The sequence below is a fragment of the Oncorhynchus masou genome, unplaced genomic scaffold (assembly GCF_036934945.1).
Source record: "Oncorhynchus masou masou isolate Uvic2021 unplaced genomic scaffold, UVic_Omas_1.1 unplaced_scaffold_1610, whole genome shotgun sequence".
NCBI classification, from domain to species: Eukaryota; Metazoa; Chordata; class Actinopteri; order Salmoniformes; family Salmonidae; genus Oncorhynchus; species Oncorhynchus masou.
Genome location: NW_027006194.1, coordinates 24,694 through 51,093, shown reverse-complemented (window position 1 = coordinate 51,093; position 26,400 = coordinate 24,694). Strand labels below are relative to the sequence as shown.

Below are 26,400 nucleotides of genomic sequence, written 5' to 3'. Positions count from 1 at the left end.
TGTTCCCTGGGGGGGCTGTTAACCCACTGTTCCCCGGGGGCTGTTAACCCACTGTTCCCACTGGGGGCTGTTAACCCACTGTTCCCTGGGGGCTGTTAACCCACTGTTCCCCGGGGGGGGGGCTGTTAACCCACTGTTCCCTGGGGGGCTGTTAACCCACTGTTCCCTGGGGGGCTGTTAACCCACTGTTCCCTGGGGGGCTGTTAACCCACTGTTCCCTGGGGGCTGTTCCCACTGGGGGGGCTGTTAACCCACTGTTCCCTGGGGGGGCTGTTAACCCACTGTTCCCTGGGGGCTGTTAACCCACTGTTCCCTGGGGGCTGTTAACCCACTGTTCCCTGGGGGCTGTTAACCCACTGTTCCCTGGGGGGCTGTTAACCCACTGTTCCCTGGGGTGGCTGTTAACCCACTGTTCCCCGGGGGGCTGTTAACCCACTGTTCCCTGGGGGGCTGTTAACCCACTGTTCCCTGGGGGCTGTTAACCCACTGTTCCCTGGGGGGGGGTGTTAACCCACTGTTCCCTGGGGGGCTGTTAACCCACTGTTCCCTGGGGGGGGCTGTTAACCCACTGTTCCCTGGGGGGGGCTGTTAACCCACTGTTCCCTGGGGGGGGCTGTTAACCCACTGGGGAGCATTAACCCACGAAGCGAGGAGAGACGATGCAAGGAATCAAGGTAATAGGAATTGAGAAAGGGCTTAAAATGCCTAAACACTTGGTCCTTTGCTTCTCAGTTGGTACAACAAGGCGCTTGCAATGTCAGGATAGAGGGATGGATTCCCCCAGACCATCTACATGTTAAACAAACTATGTTCGTATGACTACATCACTTTGGATAAAAGTGTCTGCTAAATGTCCTCTATTATTAACTGATAATTATATACTATTATTCATGCCACTTCTGACCTTCAGGCACTTGTCCTCGTCCACGATGATACATTTCCCATCGTCGCTGATCTTGAAGAGCACCAGCTTCAGCTGCTCCTGTTTGTCAGCCCCCTGGAGGCGAACCCTGATCTTGTCAAACGTGAGAACGACGTCATCGTGGACCGCTATTCCAGAGGCCTGGTCACAAAGGAGAGAAGAAGAATTAGAACAACAAGAATAATTCAATGGTCACAAAGGAGGGAAGAAGAATTAGAACAACAAGAATACTTCAATGGTCACAAAGGAGGGAAGAAGAAGAAGAATACAATGGTCACAAAGGAGGGAAGAAGAAGAAGAATACAATGGTCACAAAGGATAGAAGAAGAAGAAGAATACAATGGTCTCAAATGAGGGAAGAAGAAGAAGAAGAATACAATGGTCACAAAGGATAGAAGAAGAAGAATACAATGGTCACAAAGGATAGAAGAAGAAGAAGAAGAAGAATACAATGGTCACAAAGGAGGGAAGAAGAAGAAGAATACAATGGTCACAAAGGAGGGAAGAAGAAGAAGAATACAATGGTCACAAAGGATAGAAGAAGAAGAAGAATACAATGGTCACAAAGGAGGGAAGAAGAAGAAGAAGAATACAATGTCACAAAGGAGAGAAGAAGAAGAAGAAGAATACAATGGTCACAAAGGATAGAAGAAGAAGAGGAATACAATGTCACAAAGGATAGAAGAAGAAGAAGAAGAAGAAGAAGAATACAATGTCACAAAGAATAGAAGAAGAAGAATACAATGGTCACAAAGGATAGAAGAAGAAGAAGAAGAATACAATGGTCACAAAGGATAGAAGAAGAAGAAGAATACAATGTCACAAAGAATAGAAGAAGAAGAATACAATGGTCACAAAGGAGAGAAGAAGAAGAAGAAGAATACAATGTCACAAAGGATAGAAGAAGAATACAATGGTCACAAAGGATAGAAGAAGAAGAAGAAGAATGCAATGGTCACAAAGGATAGAAGAAGAAGAAGAATACAATGGTCACAAAGGATAGAAGAAGAAGAAGAATACAATGTCACAAAGGATAGAAGAAGAAGAAGAATGAGAATACAATGGTAACAAAGGATAGAAGAAGAAGAATACAATGTCACAAAGGATAGAAGAAGAAGAAGAAGAATACAATGTCACAAAGGATAGAAGAAGAAGAAGAAGAAGAATACAATGGTCACAAAGGAGGGAAGAAGAAGAAGAATACAATGGTCACAAAGGATAGAAGAAGAAGAAGAATACAATGGTCACAAAGGAGGGAAGAAGAAGAAGAAGAATACAATGTCACAAAGGAGAGAAGAAGAAGAAGAAGAATACAATGGTCACAAAGGATAGAAGAAGAAGAGGAATACAATGTCACAAAGGATAGAAGAAGAAGAAGAAGAAGAAGAATACAATGTCACAAAGAATAGAAGAAGAAGAATACAATGGTCACAAAGGATAGAAGAAGAAGAAGAAGAATACAATGGTCACAAAGGATAGAAGAAGAAGAAGAATACAATGTCACAAAGAATAGAAGAAGAAGAATACAATGGTCACAAAGGAGAGAAGAAGAATACAATGGTCACAAAGGATAGAAGAAGAAGAAGAAGAATGCAATGGTCACAAAGGATAGAAGAAGAAGAAGAATACAATGGTCACAAAGGATAGAAGAAGAAGAATACAATGTCACAAAGGATAGAAGAAGAAGAAGAAGGAGAATACAATGGTCACAAAGGATAGAAGAAGAAGAATACAATGTCACAAAGGATAGAAGAAGAAGAAGAAGAATACAATGTCACAAAGGATAGAAGACGAAGAAGAAGAAGAATACAATGGTCACAAAGGATAGAAGAAGAAGAAGAAGAATACAATGTCACAAAGGATAGAAGAAGAAGAAGAAGAAGAAGAAGAAGAAGAATACAATGTCACAAAGGATAGAAGAAGAAGAAGAAGAAGAAGAATACAATGTCACAAAGGATAGAAGAAGAAGAAGAAGAAGAAGAATACAATGTCACAAAGGATAGAAGAAGAAGAAGAAGAAGAAGACGAATACAATGTCACAAAGGATAGAATAAGAAGAAGATGTCACAAAGGATAGAAGAAGAAGAAGAAGAATACAATGGTCACAAAAGATAGAAGAAGAAGAATACAATGTCACAAAGGATAGAAGAAGAAGAAGAATACAATGTCACAAAGGAGAGAAGAAGAAGAAGAAGAAGAAGAAGAAGAAGAAGGAGAATACAATGTCACAAAGGAGAGAAGAAGAAGGAGAAGGAGAATACAATGTCACAAAGGAGAGAAGAAGAAGAAGAAGGAGAATACAATGGTCACAAAGGATAGAAGAAGAAGAATACAATGGTCACAAAGGATAGAAGAAGAAGAAGAAGAATACAATGGTCACAAAGGATAGAAGAAGAAGAAGAAGAATACAATGTCACAAAGGATAGAAGAAGAAGAAGAAGAAGAAGGAGAATACAATGTCACAAAGGAGAGAAGAAGAAGAAGAAGGAGAATACAATGGTCACAAATGAGAGAAGAAGAATAATAATACAATGGTCACTGAGAGGACGATCAGCTGTCCATCCTGTCTCCCTGTAGCGCTGTCTTAGGCGTCTCACAGTACAGACATTGCAATGTATTGCCCTGGCCACATCTGCAGTCCTCATGCCTCCTTGCAGCATGCCTAAGGGACGTTCACGCAGATGAGCAGGGACTCTGGGCATCTTTCTTTTGGTGTTTTTCAGAGTCAGTAGATAGGCCTCTTTAGTGTCCTAAGTTTTCATAACTGTGACCTTAATTGCCTACTGTCTGGAAACTGTTAGTGTCTTAATGACCGTTCCACAGGTGCATGTTCATGAATGGTTTATGGTTTATTGAACAAGCATGGGAAACAGTGTTTAAACCCTTTACAATGAAGATCTGTGAAGTTATTTGGATTTTTACGAATTATCTTTGAAAGACAGGGTCCTGAAAAAGGGACGTTTCTTTTTATTCTGAGACTACAACACAAGCCAGTGTTGTAGTCGAGTCACTAAATCTTGAGGCTGAGTCTAGTCCCAAATCACCTATGCTCGAATCCAAGTCGAGTCACGAGTCCCTATGGCTGAAGTCTGAGTTGAGTCCAAGTCCAAGTCACCAATGGTCGAGTCACGAGTCAAGTCCCTATGGCTGAAGTCTGAGTTGAGTCCAAGTCCAAGTCACCAATGATCGAGTCAAGTCCCTATGGCTGAAGTCCAAGTGCTCAAGTCTGAGTCACTGGGTCTGAATTCAAACAAAATATCCCACGTTAATATTGGTTTGCACAAAGCAAAAACAAATGATTCAGTTTTTTTGTTGTTGACATATTTTGTATTTTGGTTACTGCTGTTTTTTTGTTCGCATGTATTACTTGTTGCTCGTCTGTTGTTAGATTCGCGCCTCTCTTGATTATACTATTATACCTGTATACTATATACCTGTATACTATATACCTGTACACTATAGACCTGTACACTATAGACCTGTACACTATAGACCTGTACTCTATAGACCTGTACTCTATAGACTATATAACTGTACACTATATACCTGTACACTATATACCTGTACACTATATACCTGTACACTATAGACCTGTACACTATAGACCTGTACACTATAGACCTGTATACTATATACCTGTATACTATATACCTGTACACTATATACCTGTACACTATATACCTGTACACTATATACCTGTACACTATAGACCTGTACACTATAGACCTGTACACTATAGACCTGTACACTATAGACCTGTACACTATATATTATATACCTGTATACTATAGACCTGTACACTATAGACCTGTACACTATAGACCTGTACACCATATACTATAGACCTGTACACCATATACTATATACCTGTACACTATAGACCTGTACACTATAGACCTGTACACTATAGACCTGTACACTATAGACCTGTACACTATAGACCTGTATACTATAGACCTGTATACTATATACTATATACCTGTATACTATATACCTGTACACTATATACCTGTACACTATAGACCTGTACACTATAGACCTGTACAATATATACCTGTACACTATAGACCTGTACACTATATACTATATACCTGTATACTATAGACCTGTACACTATAGACCTGTACACCATAGACCTGTATACTATAGACCTGTACACTATAGACCTGTACACTATAGACCTGTACAATATAGACCTGTACACTATATACTATAGACCTGTACACTATAGACCTGTACACTATAGACCTGTACACCATAGACCTGTATACTATAGACCTGTACACTATAGACCTGTACACTATAGACCTGTACAATATAGACCTGTACACTATATACTATAGACCTGTACACTATAGACCTGTACACTATAGACCTGTACACCATAGACCTGTATACTATAGACCTGTACACTATAGACCTGTATACTATAGACCTGTACAATATAGACCTGTATACTATAGACCTGTATACTATAGACCTGTACACTATAGACCTGTACACTATAGACCTGTACACCATAGACCTGTATACTATAGACCTGTATACTATAGACCTGTACACTATAGACCTGTATACTATATACTATAGACCTGTACACCATAGACCTATATACTACTCCCTGTATACTATAGACCTGTACACTATAGACCTGTATACTATAGACCTGTACACTATAGACCTGTACACTATAGACCTGTACACACTATATACCTGTATACTATAGACCTGTACACTATAGACCTGTACACTATAGACCTGTATACTATAGCCCTGTATACTATAGACCTGTACACTATAGACCTGTATACTATAGCCCTGTATACTATAGACCTGTACACCATAGACCTGTATACTATAGACCTGTATACTATAGACCTGTACACTATATACCTGTACACTATAGACCTGTACACTATAGACCTGTACACTATAGACCTGTATACTATAGACCTGTATACTATAGACATGTATACTATAGACCTGTATACTATAGACCTGTATACTATAGACCTGTATTCTATAGACCTGTACACTATAGACCTGTACACTATAGACCTGTACACTATATACCTATATACTATAGACCTGTATACTATAGACCTATATACTACTCCCTGTATACTATATACCTGTATACTATAGACCTGTATACTATAGACCTGTACACTATAGACCTGTATACTATAGACCTATATACTACTCCCTGTATACTATATACCTGTATACTATATACCTGTACACTATAGACCTGTACACTATAGACCTGTATACTATAGCCCTGTATACTATAGACCTGTACACTATAGACCTGTATACTATAGCCCTGTATACTATAGACCTGTACACCATAGACCTGTATACTATAGACCTGTATACTATAGACCTGTATACTATAGACCTGTACACTATATACCTGTACACTATAGACCTGTACACTATAGACCTGTACACTATAGACCTGTATACTATAGACCTATATACTACTCCCTGTATACTATATACCTGTATACTATAGACCTGTATACTATAGACCTGTATACTATAGACCTGTACACTATAGACCTGTACACTATAGACCTGTACACTATATACCTGTACACTATAGACCTATATACTATAGACCTGTATACTATAGACCTATATACTACTCCCTGTATACTATATACCTGTATACTATAGACCTGTATACTATAGACCTATATACTACTCCCTGTATACTATATACCTGTATACTATATACCTGTACACTATAGACCTGTACACTATAGACCTGTACACTATAGACCTGTACACTATAGACCTGTACACTATAGACCTGTACACTATAGACCTGTATACTATAGACCTGTACACTATAGACCTGTATACTATAGACCTGTATACTATAGACCTGTATACTATATACTACTCCCTGTATACTATATACCTGTATACTATAGACCTGTATACTATAGACCTGTATACTATAGACCTGTAAACTATAGACCTGTAAACTATAGACCTGTACACTATAGACCTGTATACTATAGACCTGTATACTATAGCCCTGTATACTATAGACCTGTATACTATAGACCTGTATACTATAGACCTATATACTACTCCCTGTATAATATATACCTGTACACTATAGACCTGTACACTATAGACCTGTACACTATAGACCTGTACACTATAGACCTGTACACTATAGACCTGTACACTATAGCCCTGTATACTATAGACCTGTATACTATAGACCTGTATACTATAGACCTGTATACTATAGACCTGTATACTACTCCCTGTATAATATATACCTGTACACTATAGACCTGTACACTATAGACCTGTACACTATAGACCTGTACCATATAGACCTGTATACTATAGCCCTGTACACTATAGACCTGTACACTATAGACCTGTATACTATAGACCTGTATACTATAGACCTGTATACTATAGACCTGTATACTATAGACCTGTACACTATATACTATAGACCTGTACACTATAGACCTGTACACTATAGACCTGTACACTATAGACCTGTACACTATAGACCTGTACACTATAGACCTGTATACTATAGACCTGTATACTATAGACCTGTACACTATATACTATAGACCTATATACTATAGACCTGTATACTATAGACCTGTATACTATAGACCTGTATACTATAGACCTGTATACTATAGACCTGTATACTATAGACCTATATACTATAGACCTGTACACTATAGACCTGTACACTATAGACCTGTACACTATATACTATATACCTGTATACTATAGACCTGTACACTATAGACCTGTACACTATAGACCTGTACACTACAGACCTGTATACTATAGACCTGTACACTACAGACCTGTACACTACAGACCTGTACACTACAGACCTGTACACTATAGACCTGTACACTATAGACCTGTACACTATAGACCTGTACACTATAGACCTGTATACTATAGACCTGTACACTATAGACCTGTACACTATAGACCTGTACACTATAGACCTGTACACTATAGACCTGTACACTATAGACCTGTACACTATAGACCTGTATACTATGGACCTGTATACTATAGCCCTGTATACTATAGACCTGTATACTATAGACGTGTATACTATAGACCTATATACTACTCCCTGTATAATATATACCTGTACACTATAGACCTGTACACTATAGACCTGTACCATATAGACCTGTATACTATAGCCCTGTACACTATAGACCTGTATACTATAGACCTGTATACTATAGACCTGTACACTATATACTATAGACCTGTACACTATAGACCTGTACACTATAGACCTGTACACTATAGACCTGTACACTATAGACCTGTACACTATAGACCTGTACACTATAGACCTGTACACTATAGACCTGTATACTATAGACCTGTATACTATAGACCTGTACACTATATACTATAGACCTATATACTATAGACCTATATACTATAGACCTATATACTATAGACCTGTATACTATAGACCTGTACACTATATACTATAGACCTGTACACTGTAGACCTGTACACTATTGACCTGTATAATATAGACCTGTATACTATAGACCTGTACACTATAGACCTGTACACTATAGACCTGTACACTATAGACCTGTACACTATAGACCTGTACACTATAGACCTGTACACTATAGACCTGTACAATATAGACCTGTATACTATAGACCTGTACACTATAGACCTGTACACTATAGACCTGTACACTATAGACCTGTACACTATAGACCTGTACACTATAGACCTGTACACTATAGACCTATATACTATAGACCTATATACTATAGCCCTGTATACTATAGACCTGTATACTATAGACGTGTATACTATAGACCTATATACTACTCCCTGTATAATATATACCTGTACACTATAGACCTGTACACTATAGACCTGTACCATATAGACCTGTATACTATAGCCCTGTACACTATAGACCTGTATACTATAGACCTGTATACTATAGACCTGTACACTATATACTATAGACCTGTACACTATAGACCTGTACACTATAGACCTGTACACTATAGACCTGTACACTATAGACCTGTATACTATAGACCTGTACACTATAGACCTGTATACTATAGACCTGTACACTATAGACCTGTACACTATAGACCTGTACACTATAGACCTGTACACTATAGACCTGTACACTATAGACCTGTATACTATAGACCTGTATACTATAGACCTGTACACTATATACTATAGACCTATATACTATAGACCTATATACTATAGACCTGTACACTATAGACCTGTACACTATAGACCTGTACACTATAGACCTGTACACTATAGACCTGTACACTATTGACCTGTATAATATAGACCTGTACACTATAGACCTGTACACTATAGACCTGTACACTATAGACCTGTACACTATAGACCTGTACACTATAGACCTGTACACTATAGACCTGTACACTATAGACCTGTACACTATAGACCTGTATACTATAGACCTATATACTATAGACCTGTATACTATAGACCTGTACACTATATACTATAGACCTGTACACTATAGACCTGTATACTATAGACCTGTACACTATAGACCTATATACTATAGACCTGTATACTATAGACCTGTATACTATAGACCTGTATACTATAGACCTGTACACTATAGACCTGTATACTATAGACCTGTACACTATAGACCTGTACACTATAGACCTGTATACTATAGACCTGTATACTATAGACCTGTACACTATAGACCTGTATACTATAGCCCTGTATACTATAGCCCTGTATACTATAGACCTGTATACTATAGACCTGTATACTATAGACCTGTACACTATAGACCTATATACTATAGACCTGTAGGCTCATTTTACGTGTTCTATTTCCATCTTATTTTCTTTTATCTGCCTCTTGTACTTGATTTTTATTATTTTATTCTTTATATATATATACACAGTGGGGGGGAAAGTAATACAATAAAAATAAATACTTATTTCCCTCATTAAAATGCAAATTAATTTATAACATGTTTGACATGTGTTTTTTTTAGGATTTTTTGTTGTTATTCTGTCTCTCACTGTTCAAATAAACCTACCATTAAACGTATAGACTGATCATTTCTTTGTCAGTGGGCAAACGTACAAAATCAGCAGGTGATCAAATACTTTTTCCCCCTCACTGTATATATATTTACAATGTCACTTACTTCATTGCTTTCCTATGTTACTTATTTGATTACACATGTGAGAAGCACATGACAATAAAATGAGATTTGACTGGATTTGATTAGTGGGCACCACTGGATTCTGGAGACCAGGACTGGAACTTCCTTATTATCGGATAGATTCTATACACACATCATTTACACTTCTCTTCAAACGGCACCCAATGTATCTTCATTGATAAAGATCTATAAATATATCTGAAAGTAAGTGACAACGGGAGTAGGCATGCTGCTGGCTTCACGCTGGAAAAAAGAGGCCTAGTTTTTGTTCCAGAGTGAAAACTAAGAGGGAGACGGAGAAGTGGGAGGGTAGAGTGAGACAACACTTTCAAAGATGGCCGACTTTTCAATACTCAAGGGGACAGACAGACAATAGCTAGACAATACTATTGTTTTCGATTTCGTAAAGCAGTTTGTGTTTCTTAACCAGGCAAAGCTAAATAGTAGGCTGGTGACTACAGGTTACAGTGAAGCAAGCGAGTTGCCTGCGCGATGTGCAGAGTTGGGGAATCTACTCTGGAAATATAAGTTAACCAAGCTCCCAATTACATCACACTGGAAAAGGTTTAGCAACACTAAAGCTACCCTTAAGAAAAAATATAGTTTACTTAACTAAAGTAGTTTACTAAAAATCCAAACTACTTTGTGATAAATTATCATATCTGAATCTGAAACGTAGATTTGTAGAATGAAAATTGCAAAAACAGATCTGTTGTCAGATGAAACACAGAATGTGAAATGTATTCTATTAAATACAAAAACAAGTGAGAATTAGGCAGAGGGCTGATGCTAAAAACGAACAGGGAAGTAGTCATTTCCTGTCTGTTTTTGTAGAACTAGCGTGTAGTTCCAGTAGTTAGCTACACAGCTACATGGCAAAAAACAACCGGAGCCTGGCATTCATCACTGTTTCTCTGCAGACCACCATCTGATACTGAGGTAAGTCCTTCACACTGCTAGCTAGACAACAGATCCCTCACTGCTCTGCAGACCACCATCTGATGCGGAGGTAAGTCCTTCACACTGCTAGCTAGACAACAGATCCCTCACTGCTCTGCAGACCACCATCTGATGCTGAGGTAAGTCCTCCACACTGCTAGCTAGACAACGGATCCCTCACTGCTCTGCAGACCACCATCTGATGCTGAGGTAAGTCCTTCACACTGCTAGCTAGACAACAGATCCCTCACTGCTCTGCAGACCACCATCTGATGCTGAGGTAAGTCCTTCACACTGAGAACAGATCCCTCACTGCTCTGCAGACCACCATCTGATGCTGAGGTAAGTCCTTCACACTGAGAACAGAACCCTCACTGCTCTGCAAACCCAGTGCTGCTAATATTCTGCTTACCATAGTAGCCCATCCAGTCTAAGTGCAAATACAGGTCACAGGAAGGTGAGTCCGAGTCACAGATGACACGTTGTAGTGCAGCTCATCAATGTGGAAAGAGACCCGTTAGAGCCCGTTGGGTTCAAGAGACCCGTTAGAGCCCGTTGGGTTCAAGAGACCAGTTAGAGCCCGTTGGGTTCAAGAGACCAGTTAGAGCCCGTTGGGTTCAAGAGACCCGTTAGAGCCCGTTGGGTTCAAGAGACCCGTTAGAGCCCGTTGGGTTCAAGAGACCCGTTAGAGCCCGTTGGGTTCAAGAGACCCGTTAGAGCCCGTTGGGTTCAAGAGACCCGTTAGAGCCCGTTGGGTTCAAGAGACCCGTTAGAGCGCGTTGGGTTCAAGAGACCCGTTAGAGCCCGTTGGGTTCAAGAGACCAGTTCGAGACCATTGGGTTCAAGAGGCCCGTTGGGTTCAAGAGACCCGTTAGAGCCCGTTGGGTTCAAGAGACCCGTTAGAGCCCGTTGGGTTCAAGAGACCCTTTAGAGCCCGTTGGGTTCAAGAGACCAGTTAGAGCCTGTTGGGTTCAAGATGAGAGTCAGCCAGCTGGGGTTAAGGGTCAAGGGGTCAGGTTATCTCACAGGACTAGAATGAGTAGAACAGGCTTCCCTATTCAAGTCAGTGATGACATAGTGGGTGGACTGGCAGCCATTTTGAGTGCACCAAAGCAAAGCAGGAAGTAAAAACAGTTATAGTATTTATAAGGGTGGTCTGGGTAAAAGCCCTATTAGCCATACATAGCCCTATTAGCCCTGCATAGCCCTACATAGCTCTACATATCCCTACATAGCCCTATTAGCCCTACATAGCCCTATATAGCCCTATATAGCTCTACATAGCCCTACATAGCCCTATTAGCCCTACATAGCCCTATTAGCCCTACATATCCCTACATAGCCCTATTAGTCCTACATAGCCCTACTAGCCCTATTATCCCTACATAGCCCTAGAGAACCCTATTATCCCTACATAGCCCTAGAGAACCCTATTAGCCCTACATAGCCCTAGAGAACCTTATTAGCCCTACATAGCCCTAGAGAACCTTATTAGCCCTACATAGCCCTAGAGAACCCTATTAGCCCTACATAGCCCTAGAGAACCTTATTAGCCCTACATAGCCCTAGAGAACCCTATTAGCCCTACATAGCCCTAGAGAACCTTATTAGCCCTACATAGCCCTAGAGAACCCTATTAGCCCTACATAGCCCTAGAGAACCTTATTAGCCCTACATAGCCCTAGAGAACCCTATTAGCCCTACATAGCCCTAGAGAACCTTATTAGCCCTACATAGCCCTAGAGAACCTTATTAGCCCTACATAGCCCTAGAGAACCCTATTAGCCCTACATAGCCCTAGAGAACCCTATTAGCCCTACATATCCCTAGAGAACCTTATTAGCCCTATTAGCCCTACATAGCCCTACATATCCCACTCAGAAGGCTGTCATTGAATCCATGTGGGTTGATTCGGATGAATGTACGACCCTGTGAAGGTGAATCGTAGATTGTTTATAAAGCAGTTAATTCCACCTCTCTAGTAGGGAAGACTTCCATCGCTACCTGGAATGTAGTAACACAGTAACACCTAGTTCTCAAGCCAGTCTAGCTTATCCAACCTACTCTTAGACAATGACCCTGGCCTGATACGACTGCAACTCTACTCTAACACATTCAACACCATTAATACTATACAATATAGACACATACATATACATACATACATACATACATACATACATACATACACACATATATGTATGTATATATATACACACGTATATATATATACACACATATATATATACATGTATGTATGTATGTATGTATGTATGTATGTATGTATGTATGTATGTATGTATGTATGTATGTATGTATGTATGTATGTATGTGTGTGTGTGTGTGTGTGTGTGTGTGTGTGTGTGTGTGTGTGTGTGTGTGTGTGTGTGTGTGTATGTATGTATGTATATATATATATACGTATGTATGTATGTATATATATATATATACGTATGTATGTATGTATGTATGTATATGTATGTATATGTATGTGTATGTATATGTATGTATATATGTATGTATGTATGTATGTATATGTATACGTATATATATACACACATATATATACGTATATACATATATACATATATACACATATATACATATATACATATATATATATATATATATATACATACATATATATACATGGCACGAACTGCATCCACTAATTACACCACCCTGAGCAACAGCACTAAAACCATTCTCTGACCATACTGACTGGAGTGGGCCATGTTTGGACAAAGCAGTTATCTGTTCATAAAGAAACGTTGCTTCTTGCTTCCACTGTGGAGTAGAGAAAGACAGGACTGGCCTGAAAACAGAGGCAGTCTCTGACATAAACAGGACTGACCTGAAAACAGAGGCAGTCTCTAACCTAAACAGGACTGGCCTGAAAACAGAGGCAGTCTCTAACCTAAACAGGACTGGCCTGAAAACAGAGGCAGTCTCTCACCTAAACAGGACTGGCCTGAAAACAGAGGCAGTCTCTCACCTAAACAGGACTGGCCTGAAAACAGAGGCAGTCTCTGACATAAACAGGACTGACCTGAAAAAAGAGGCAGTCTCTCACCTAAACAGGACTGGCCTGAAAACAGAGGCAGTCTCTAACCTAAACAGGACTGGCCTGAAAACAGAGGCTGTCTCTAACCTAAACAGGACTGGCCTGAAAACAGAGGCAGTCTCTCACCTAAACAGGACTGGCCTGAAAACAGAGGCAGTCTCTCACCTAAACAGGACTGACCTGAAATCAGAGGCAGTCTCTCACCTAAACAGGACTGACCTGAAAACAGAGGCAGTCTCTCACCTAAACAGGACTGACCTGAAAACAGAGGCAGTCTCTAACCTAAACAGGACTGACCTGAAAACAGAGGCAGTCTCTCACCTAAACAGGACTGACCTGAAAACAGAGGCAGTCTCTAACCTAAACAGGACTGGCCTGAAAACAGAGGCAGTCTCTGACATAAACAGGACTGACCTGAAAACAGAGGCAGTCTCTAACCTAAACAGGACTGACCTGAAAACAGAGGCAGTCTCTAACCTAAACAGGACTGGCCTGAAAACAGAGGCAGTCTCTCACCTAAACAGGACTGGCCTGAAAACAGAGGCAGTCTCTAACCTAAACAGGACTGACCTGAAAACAGAGGCAGTCTCTAACCTAAACAGGACTGACCTGAAAACAGAGGCAGTCTCTAACCTAAACAGGACTGGCCTGAAAACAGAGGCAGTCTCTCACCTAAACAGGACTGACCTGAAAACAGAGGCTGTCTCTCACCTAAACAGGACTGGCCTGAAAACAGAGGCAGTCTCTCACCTAAACAGGACTGACCTGAAAACAGAGGCAGTCTCTCACCTAAACAGGACTGGCCTGAAAACAGAGGCAGTCTCTCACCTAAACAGGACTGACCTGAAAACAGAGGCAGTCTCTAACCTAAACAGGACTGACCTGAAAACAGAGGCAGTCTCTAACCTAAACAGGACTGACCTGAAAACAGAGGCAGTCTCTAACCTAAACAGGACTGACCTGAAAACAGAGGCAGTCTCTAACCTAAACAGGACTGGCCTGAAAACAGAGGCAGTCTCTCACCTAAACAGGACTGGCCTGAAAACAGAGGCAGTCTCTCACCTAAACAGGACTGACCTGAAAACAGAGGCTGTCTCTAACCTAAACAGGACTGGCCTGAAAACAGAGGCAGTCTCTCACCTAAACAGGACTGGCCTGAAAACAGAGGCAGTCTCTAACCTAAACAGGACTGACCTGAAAACAGAGGCAGTCTCTAACCTAAACAGGACTGACCTGAAAACAGAGGCAGTCTCTAACCTAAACAGGACTGACCTGAAAACAGAGGCAGTCTCTAACCTAAACAGGACTGGCCTGAAAACAGAGGCAGTCTCTGACCTAAACAGGACTGGCCTGAAAACAGAGGCAGTCTCTAACCTAAACAGGACTGACCTGAAAACAGAGGCAGTCTCTCACCTAAACAGGACTGGCCTGAAAACAGAGGCAGTCTCTCACCTAAACAGGACTGACCTGAAAACAGAGGCAGTCTCTCACCTAAACAGGACTGAAAACAGAGGCAGTCTCTCACCTAAACAGGACTGGCCTGAATGTATCTAGCTGAGGAAGACTAACCCACAAGGGACAGACATAGCCTAGGGGGGAAAAGACACACTTGTTTTGGAAATGTTTCAGCTGAAACTGTTGTATGAACAATTTTCCAGAATGAAGAGGATAAAAGCTCTAAAAAAGTATAATACTATAAATTTAAATGAAGGCCGCTGTCTGTTGGAAGGTGTTTTATGATACATCTCTATTACACAGGAACTAAGAGGAACCTATGCAGCGAACATAGCCCCAAAGTCATCCAAAAGATGTTCAATTGGGGTTGAGGTCAGGGCTCTGGGCAGGCCAGTCAAGTTCTTCCACACCGGTCTCAACAAACCATTTCTGTATGGATCTTGTTTTGTGTTCGGGGACATTGTCATGCTGAAACAGGAAAGGGCCTTTCCCAAACTGTTGCCTTAAAGTTGGAGGCACAGAATCATCTAGAATGTCATTGTAGGCTGGAGAGTTAAGATTTCCCTTCACTGGAACTAAGGGGCCCGACCCATGAAAAACAGCCCCAGACTGTTACTCCTCCTCCTCCAAACTTTACAGTAGGCACTATGTATTGGGGCAGTTGGCGTTGTCTTGGCATCCACCAAACCCAGATTCATCTGTAGGACTGCCAGATGGTGAAGAATGATTCATGACTCCAGAGAACGCGTTTCCTCTGCTCCAGAGTCCAATGGCGGTGAGCTTCACACCACTCCAGACGACCGATTGTGTGTGGCTGCTCGGCCATGGAAACCCATTTCATGAAGCTCCAGACTAACAGTTCTTGTTGCTGACGTTGCTTCCAGAGGCAGTTTGGAACTCAGTAGTGAGAGTTGCAACCGAGCACAGGTCATTTTTTACACTCTTCAGCACTCGTCGGTCCCATTCTGTGAGCTTGTGGGCAGCTCTTGCAGACCAGGGCAGCTCTTGCAGACCAGGGCAGCTCTTGCAGACCAGGGCAGCTCTTTCAGACCAGGGCAGCTCTTGACAAACTGACTTGTATGAAAGGTGGTAGTTTCCCATTGGGCGGCGCACTATTGACCCAGTGTCATCCGGGTTAGGGGAGGATTTGGCCGGGGTAGGTCGTCATTGTAAAATAAGAACTTGTTCTTAACTGACTTGTTAAATAAAGGTTAAATAGATGCCGAAGGGAAGTGACTGAGCTCTTCGGTACGGGCTGTTCTACTGCCAATTCTTGTCTATGGAGATTTTACATATTTTATACACCTGTGAGCAATGTGTGTGGCTGAAATAACTAATTATTGAAACCAGTTGTAAATTGTAGCTAGATCAGAACCTAGTGAAGCACAGACTGGTAGCAGTAAGTACCTTAGATGTTATATTTAACTAGGCAAGTCAGTTAAGAATAATTTTTTATTATATTGACAACCTAGAAACAGTGGGTTAACTGCCTTGTTCTGGGGCAGAACGACAGACTTGACCCTTGTCGGCTCTAACCACTTGGGTTACCTGTCGCCCCGGCATATAAGGGTTTGTTTTCAACAAAAGAACAGGAAAACAAGCAGCCACAAAAGCAGCACATTTTCATGACAGATGTTTACCCTGTTTACAGGGTAGAGAGGTAAAACTGATCCTAGAGCAGCACTCTCACACTTTATGAATGCAGGCCCTGACCTTTTAAAAGGTCATCTTTACTACGGAGACCTTTACTAATCTTTCTCAGTAACCTTTGCCAAATAAACTGATCTGACATAGCACCCTATTCCCTATATAGTGCATTACTGTTGACCAGTGCCCTTGGCCTTTGGCCCTTGGCCCCTTGACCTTGCCCTTGTCAAAAGTACTGCACTAAGGGGTCATAAACACGGCACCAGACACATCCCACCTGTATGTGGATCTCCCAATTGTTACACAATTTTACATGTAAAATCGGTTTGCAAGTACCCTCAGCAGGCGAACGCTATTGGTGTGCTGGAACTTTAAGGAAAAGGGCTTCATGCTGTGGCTCTGCGTAGTTTCCCTCTGAATGGCGGAGGACGGTTCATGCTGTGGCTCTGCGTAGTTTCCCTCTGAATGGCGGAGGACGGTTCAGGCTGTGGCTCTGCGTAGTTTCCCTCTGAATGGCGGAGGATGGTTCAGGCTGTGGCTCTGCGTAGTTTCCCTCTGAATGGCGGAGGACGGTTCATGCTGTGGCTCTGCGTAGTTTCCCTCTGAATGGGGAGGACGGTTCAGGCTGTGGCTCTGCGTAGTTTCCCTCTGAATGGCGGAGGACGGTTCAGGCTGTGGCTCTGCGTAGTTTCCCTCTGAATGGGGAGGACAGTTCAGGCTGTGGCTCTGCGTAGTTTCCCTCTGAATGGGGAGGACGGTTCAGGCTGTGGCTCTGCGTAGTTTCCCTCTGAATGGCGGAGGACGGTTCAGGCTGTGGCTCTGCGTAGTTTCCCTCTGAATGGCGGAGGACGGTCAGGCTGTGGCTCTGCGTAGTTTCCCTCTGAATGGCGGAGGACGGTTCAGGCTGTGGCTCTGCGTAGTTTCCCTCTGAATGGCGGAGGACGGTTCAGGCTGTGGCTCTGCGTAGTTTCCCTCTGAATGGCGGAGGACGGTTCATGCTGTGGCTCTGCGTAGTTTCCCTCTGAATGGGGAGGACGGTTCAGGCTGTGGCTCTGCGTAGTTTCCCTCTGAATGGCGGAGGACGGTTCAGGCTGTGGCTCTGCGTAGTTTCCCTCTGAATGGCGGAGGACGGTCAGGCTGTGGCTCTGCGTAGTTTCCCTCTGAATGGCGGAGGACGGTTCAGGCTGTGGCTCTGCGTAGTTTCCCTCTGAATGGGGAGGACGGTTCAGGCTGTGGCTCTGCGTAGTTTCCCTCTGAATGGCGGAGGACGGTTCATGCTGTGGCTCTGCGTAGTTTCCCTCTGAATGGGGAGGACGGTTCAGGCTGTGGCTCTGCGTAGTTTCCCTCTGAATGGGGAGGACGGTTCAGGCTGTGGCTCTGCGTAGTTTCCCTCTGAATGGCGGAGGACGGTTCAGGCTGTGGCTCTGCGTAGTTTCCCTCTGAATGGCGGAGGACGGTTCAGGCTGTGGCTCTGCGTAGTTTCCCTCTGAATGGCGGAGGACGGTTCAGGCTGTGGCTCTGCGTAGTTTCCCTCTGAATGGGGAGAGGACGGTTCAGGCTGTGGCTCTGCGTAGTTTCCTCTGAATGGGGAGGACGGTTCAGGCTGTGGCTCTGCGTAGTTTCCCTCTGAATGGCGGAGGACGGTTCAGGCTGTGGCTCTGCGTAGTTTCCCTCTGAATGGGGAGGACGGTTCAGGCTGTGGCTCTGCGTAGTTTCCCTCTGAATGGCGGAGGACGGTTCAGGCTGTGGCTCTGCGTAGTTTCCCTCTGAATGGGGAGGACGGTTCAGGCTGTGGCTCTGCGTAGTTTCCCTCTGAATGGCGGAGGACGGTTCAGGCTGTGGCTCTGCGTAGTTTCCCTCTGAATGGGGAGGACGGTTCAGGCTGTGGCTCTGCGTAGTTTCCCTCTGAATGGCGGAGGACGGTTCAGGCTGTGGCTCTGCGTAGTTTCCCTCTGAATGGGGGAGGACGGTTCAGGCTGTGGCTCTGCGTAGTTTCCCTCTGAATGGGGGAGGACGGTTCATGCTGTGGCTCTGCGTAGTTTCCCTCTGAATGGGGGAGGACGGTTCAGGCTGTGGCTCTTGACAATTAGGATCTTTCTGTAATAAGCTTCCATTAGTATAATATAATACATGGAGTATAGAGAGAGAAAGATACAGTTGAAGTCGAAGGTTTACATACACCTTAGCCAACCGTGCTTCACGGTTGGGATGGTGTTCTTCGGCTTGCAAGCCTCCCCCTCTTTCCTCCAAACATAACAATGGTCTTAATGACCAAACAGTTCTATTTTCGTCAGACCAGAGGACATTTCTCCCAAAATGACGATCTTTGTCCCCATGTGCAGTTGCAAACCGTAGTCTGGCTTTTTTATGGCGGTTTTGGAGCAATGGCTTCTTCCTTGCTGAGCGGCCTTTCAGGTTATGTTGAAATAAGACTTGTTTTACTGTGGATATAGATACTTTTGTACCTGTTTCCTCCAGCATCTTCACAATGTCCTTTGCTGTTGTTCTGGGATTGATTCCCACTTTTCACACCAAAGTACATTCATCTCTAGGAGACAGAACACATCTCCTTCCTGAGCGGTATGACGGCTGCGTGGTCCCATGGTGTTTATACTTGCGTACTATTGTTTGTACAGATGAACGTGGTACCTTCAGGTCTTTGGAAATTGCTCCCAAGGATGAACCAGAATTGTGGAGGTCTACAATTTTATTCTGAGGTCTTGGCTGATTTCTTTTGATTTTCCCATGATGTCAAGCAAAGAGGCACTGAGTTTGAAGGTAGGCCTTGAAATACATTCACAGGTACACCTCCAATTGACTCAAATGATGTCAATTAGCCTATCAGAAGCTTCTAAAGCCATGACATAATTTTCTGTAATTTTCCAAGCTGTTTGAAAGTCTAGGCATCCCGCTAGCGGGACAACTTCCGGTGAAATTGGAGGGCGCATAATTCAAATAAATAATCATAAAAATTATGGATATTAAACATTTAGGTACATACAAGTGTCTTATATCAGTTTAAGGCTTACATTCTTGTTAATCTAACTGCATTTTAATGACTCCAACCTAAGTGTATGTAAACTTCCGACTTCAACTGTTCATGGAGTATAGAGAGAGAAATACATGGAGTATAGAGAGAGAAATACATGGAGTATAGTGAGAGAAATACATGGTGTATAGTGAGAGAGAAATACATGGAGTATAGTGAGAGAAATACATGGTGTATAGTGAGAGAGAAATACATGGAGTATAGTGAGAGAGAAATACATGGAGTATAGTGAGAGAGAAATACATGGAGTATAGTGAGAGAGAAATACATGGAGTATAGTGAGAGAGAAATACATGGAGTATAGTGAGAGAGAAATACATGGAGTATAGTGAGAGAGAAATACATGGAGTATAGTGAGAGAGAAATACATGGAGTATAGTGACTGAGAAATACATGGAGTATAGTGAGAGAAATACATGGAGTATAGTGAGAGAAATACATGGAGTATAGTGAGAGAGGAATACATAGAGAGAGAAAGTATTATTGGGCCCATGTTAACAAAGAGTCTCAGCGTAGGTGTGCTGATCTAGGATCAGACCCCCTGGTCAATACATTGATGAACTAAAAGGCCAAACTGACCCTAGATTAGTCAGCACGCTTTGTGAATACAGTCCCCGGATCTGTGTGAATGCAGGCCCCGGATCTGTGTGAATACAGGCCCCCGATCTGTGTGAATACAGGCCCCCGATCTGTGGGAATACAGGCCCCGATCTGTGTGAATACAGGCCCCGGATCTGTGTGAATACAGGCCCCGATCTGTGTGAATACAGGCCCCGATCTGTGTGAATACAGGCCCCGATCTGTGTGAATACAGGCCCCGATCTGTGTGAATACAGGCCCCGATCTGTGTGAATACAGGCCCCGGATCTGTGTGAATACAGGCCCCGGATCTGTGTGAATACAGGCCCCGGATCTGTGTGAATACAGGCCCCGGATCTGTGTGAATACAGGCCCCGATCTGTGTGAATACAGGCCCCGATCTGTGTGAATACAGGCCCCGATCTGTGGGAATACAGGCTCTGATCTTTCACACTGACTTTCTTAGTCTCTCTCTTGGCATACATAGTTTCCTTGTGAGTGTTCCTGGCCTCTGTCGGCCACATTCCTGGAGACAGTGAGGAACAAGTCAGAACTAGTCGTAGAACCGCCCTGGGGACGCCAAAACACTCAGGAGGGAGCTGGTTGTATAACTAATGTCACCCTATTCCCTACATCGTGCACTACATTAGACTAGGGCCCTATTCCCTATATAGTGCACTACTTTAGACCAGGGTCCTATTCCCTACATCGTGCACTACTTTAGACCAGGGCCCTATTCCCTATATATAGTGCACTACTTTAGACCAGGGCACATAGAACCCTATTCCCTATATAGTGCACTACTTTAGACCAGGGCACATAGTACCCTATTCCCTATATATAGTGCACTACTTTAGACCAGGGCACATAGAACCCTATTCCCTATATTGTGCACTACTTTAGACCAGGGCACATAGAACCCTATATACTATATATAGTGCACTACTTTAGACCAGGGCACATACAACCCTATTCCCTATATACTATATATAGTGCACTACTTTAGACCAGGGCACATATAACCCTATTCCCTATATAGAGTGCACTACTTTTGGCAGTTCGAATGCCCCCCTAAACCTTTTTATATTCCTTACTTACAGAAGAATCCAAAACATATTGTAGGACAAAAGCTGGACGTCGTGAATGTGAAAAGAGACTAAGATTCAGGATAGATTCCCACTGAGGTTTCAAGTGTCATGCTGTTAGAAATCACCGTGTGGTATCGGTGAATATTGGACCGGAGAGATATATTATATATATTATAGATATATTATATTTTATTATATTGTATACTGTCCAATTCGATACGTTATTTTAAAACCTATTCTCTCAGTTTCATTACATAAGACATATTTCCTAACCTCTAACATTATATAGTAACACTGAGAATATGTTGGCTTAGGAAGCGCCATCGATGCAACAACATCCCAGTACTCACCATTGACACTGCTGTGAAGAAAGTAGACGGGAGAAGGACGGGGAAAGGTGTGTCCAGCGCGTCTTCGGTCGGGGGAAAGAAAAAGCAGGTAGAAAAAGTGGGAGGTTGGATTGCAGTGGTACACACCCGTCAGCTTCCTGTTTTCCCCTCTGACGGCAAACGTAGCCTGGGGCCAGTTTCCTGTAAAAAACACACAAAACAGGTATATTAAAATAGGTAAGAACACTCGAAGGCTCTTTGTTGTTGCTCTCTGCTCAGTGGAACTCAATTTATAAACACTAACTTATGACAATGCTAATAAAGTTACCTGACTATCTGAACAAAAATATATTTAAAATTATATATTTATAATATAATTTATATTTATATATATTTAAAACCACCTTCACCTGGAATGCTTTTCCAACAGTATTGAAGGAGTTCCCACATATGCTGAGCACTTGTTGGCTGCTTTTCCTTCAAATCTCTGCGGTCCAACTCATCCCAATTGGGTTGAGGTCGGGTGATAACCCCAATTTGTAAGTCGCTCTGGATAAGAGCGTCTGCTAAATGACTTAAATGTAATGTAAATGTGATTGTGGAGGCCAGGTTATTTGATGCAGCACTCCACTCTCCTTCTTGGTCAAATAGCCCTTACACAGCCTGGAGGTGTGTTGGGTCATTGTCCTGTTGAAAAACAAATGATAGTCCCACTGAGCACATGTGGTAGCCATGTTAGTTAAGTGTGCCTTGAATACTAAATAAATCACTGACAGTGTCATCAGCAAAGCACACCATCACACCTCCTCCTCCATGCTTCACGGTGGGAACCACACATGCAGAGATCATCTGTTCATCTACTCTGCGTCTCACAAAGACATTGATGTAATGGTGGGGGTGTAGTTAGTATGATGTAACGGTGGGGGTGTAGTTAGTATGATGTAACGGTGGGGGTGTAGTTAGTATGATGTAATGGTGGGGGTGTAGTTAGTATGATGTAATGGTGGGGGTGTAGTTAGTTTGATGTAATGGTGGGGGTGTAGTTAGTTTGATGTAATGGTGGGGGTGTAGTTAGTTTGATGTAATGGTGGGGGTGTAGTTAGTTTGATGTAATGGTGGGGGTGTAGTTAGTTTGATGTAATGGTGGGGGCGTAGTTAGTTTGATGTAATGGTGGGGGTGTAGTTAGTTTGATGTAATGGTGGGGGTGTAGTTAGTTTGATGTAATGGTGGGGGTGTAGTTAGTTTGATGTAATGGTGGGGGTGTAGTTAGTTTGATGTAATGGTAGTGGTGTAGTTAGTTTGATGTAATGGTGTGGGTGTAATTAGTTTGATGTAACGGTGGGGGTGTAGTTAGTTTGATGTAACGGTGGGGGTGTAGTTAGTTTGATGTAACGGTGGGGGTGTAGTTAGTTTAATGTAACGGTGGGGGTGTAGTTAGTTTGATGTAACGGTGGGGGTGTAGTTAGTTTGATGTAACGGTGGGGGTGTAGTTAGTTTGATGTAACGGTGGGGGTGTAGTTAGTTTGCTGACGAGGACGTGTTAGAACCTGTTCTGTCAGGAGAAGAAGGAATGTGAGCCTGTATGTACAGTCCTGGGGGGGGAGAGAGGTGCCCTGACAGCCTTACCTGGTGAAAGAGAGGCTGACCACTTTTAGTAAGAGAGAGATATGGGGCTAGAGGGAGAGAGAGTGGTGAGAGAGGCCTACCACCTTAGTAAGGGAGAAAGATGGGGCTAGAGGGAGAGAGAGTGGTGAGAGAGATATGGTGCTAGAGAGAGAGAGAGGTGAGAGAGAGATGGTGAGAGAGAGATGTGGCCTGACAGACCTTACCTGGAGGGGGAGAGGGGAGACCGAGAGAAGGAGAGGGAGAGAGAGAGAGAGAAAGAGGGGGGGGGGAGAGAGGGGGGGGGGATAGAGGAGGGGCTCCAACATGTTCCATAACATCAACTCCCAATTCGTCTGGGGGGGGGGGGGAATTAGCTAAAGTAACCATTAATAGCAATACATAACCCTAATATATATAGTTATAACCCTAATACATACATAACCCTAATACATACATAACCCTAATACATATAGTTATAACCCTAATACATACATAACCCTAATACATACATAACCCTAATACATATAGTTATAACCCTAATACATACATAACCCTAATACATATAGTTATAACCCTAATACATACATAACCCTAATACATATAGTTATAACCCTAATACATACATAACCCTAATACATATAGTTATAACCCTAATACATACATAACCCTAATACATACATAACCCTAATATATATAGTTATAACCCTAATACATATATGTCAGGATTTGGCCAGGGTTGTTCCGGGTTTTGGTCACTAGATGCCCCCATTGTGCTTTTTGACCTCATGTTTTTTCCCTTGTTCCCCATTATTATTTGCACCTGTGCCTCGTTTCCCCTGATTGTATTTAAACCCTTAGTTTCCCTCAGTTCTGTGCTCTGTGTTTGTATGTTAGCACCCAGCCCTAGTGTTCTGTGTATTCTTGTCGATTCCGGTGGATGCTCTTGTGGAATTCTGTTTTTGTTTTTGAGTATCTTTTGAGGCTTTTTTTGTGCTATTCCTACCACCTTTTGGATTTGCCATTTTTGTATTGTAGGACTTCTCCTTTTACTTTATTAAATACACCGTCTTAAGTACTGCTGTGTCTGCCTCATCTTCTGGGTTCTGCTGACTATTCGTGGCTCAGTTGGTTAAGTGACTGTTTCTCACTCCGGAGACCCAGGTTCGTAACCGGGTCCTGACAGAAACACAGAGCCAAAAATGAACCCAGAGGCAGCCAGTTCCCAGGACCTTTTTGCCATGCTGTCCCACCACCAGGAGACTGTCCAACGCCACGAAGCCGCCCTGGTTCAGCAAGAGGCCTTAATGGCTAGACATTCTCATCTTCTGTCGGAGATGCTGACTTCCATGAAGCAAATATCTGATCGTCTTACCCCGGCAACAGTTCCCGTCCCAGTACCTCAGATTCACGTACCCATGGCAGTTAACCCCCTGGCTGAACCTCGTCTTCCACCTCCCCAACGGTTCTCAGGTGATCCAAGTGCTTGTAAAGGGTTTCTCACCCAATGTTCTCTCTCCTTTGAGCTACAACCCTCGTCGTTTCCCACCGACCGGTCTAAGATCGCTTATATCATCACCCTGCTGTCGGAAAAAGGGCCCTCCACCCTGAGAGAGCTGGTAGGAACGTCAGGAGCCGTTCCTAGGGGGGGGATTCTGTCAGGATTTGGCCAGGGTTGTTCCGGGTTTTGGTCACTAGATGCCCCCATTGTGCTTTTTGACCTCATGTTTTTTCCCTTGTTCCCCATTATTATTTGCACCTGTGCCTCGTTTCCTCTGATTGTTTTTAAACCCTTAGTTTCCCTCAGTTCTGTGCTCTGTGTTTGTATGTTAGCACCCAGCCCTAGTGTTCTGTGTATTCTTGTCGATTCCGGTGGATGCTCTTGTGGAATTCTGTTTTTGTTTTTGAGTATCTCTTGAAGAAACAGTCACTTAACCAACTGAGCCACGAATAGTCAGCAGAACCCAGAAGATGAGGCAGACACAGCAGTACTTAAGACGGTGTATTTAAAAGTAAAAAGGAGAAGTCCTACAATACAAAAATGGCAAATCCAAAAGGTGGTAGGAAGACCCAGACCCAGGTTCGTAACCGGGTCCTGACACATATATAACCCTAATACATACATAACCTTAATACATACATAACCCTAATACATATAGTTATAACCCTAATACATATAGTTATAACCCTAATACATACATAACCCTAATACATACATAACCCTAATACATATAGTTATAACCCTAATACATATAGTTATAACCCTAATACATATAGTTATAACCCTAATACATACATAACCTTAATACATACATAACCCTAATACATATAGTTATAACCCTAATACATACATAACCCTAATACATACATAACCCTAATACATACATAACCCTAATACATACATAACCCTAATACATACATAACCCTAATATATATAGTTATAACCCTAATACATACATAACCCTAATACATATA

At 42.5% G+C, this 26,400-nt stretch overlaps 1 protein-coding gene across 1 annotated transcript in view; it reads right to left on the bottom strand.

The window, feature by feature from the left end:
* Positions 1–22,450, bottom strand: part of LOC135531506 (cofilin-2-like) — a 29,826-nt gene extending 7,376 nt beyond the window's left edge. Inside the window, exons 1-2 of the mRNA XM_064959534.1 lie at positions 22,344–22,450; positions 905–1,063 (exon numbers count right to left, since the gene is read on the bottom strand). Of these exons, the coding sequence (XP_064815606.1) occupies positions 905–1,063; positions 22,344–22,346 (162 nt within the window). The 5' untranslated portion in view covers positions 22,347–22,450. The remainder of the gene's footprint in view (positions 1–904; positions 1,064–22,343) is intronic.
* Positions 22,451–26,400: the final 3,950 nt, after the last annotated feature.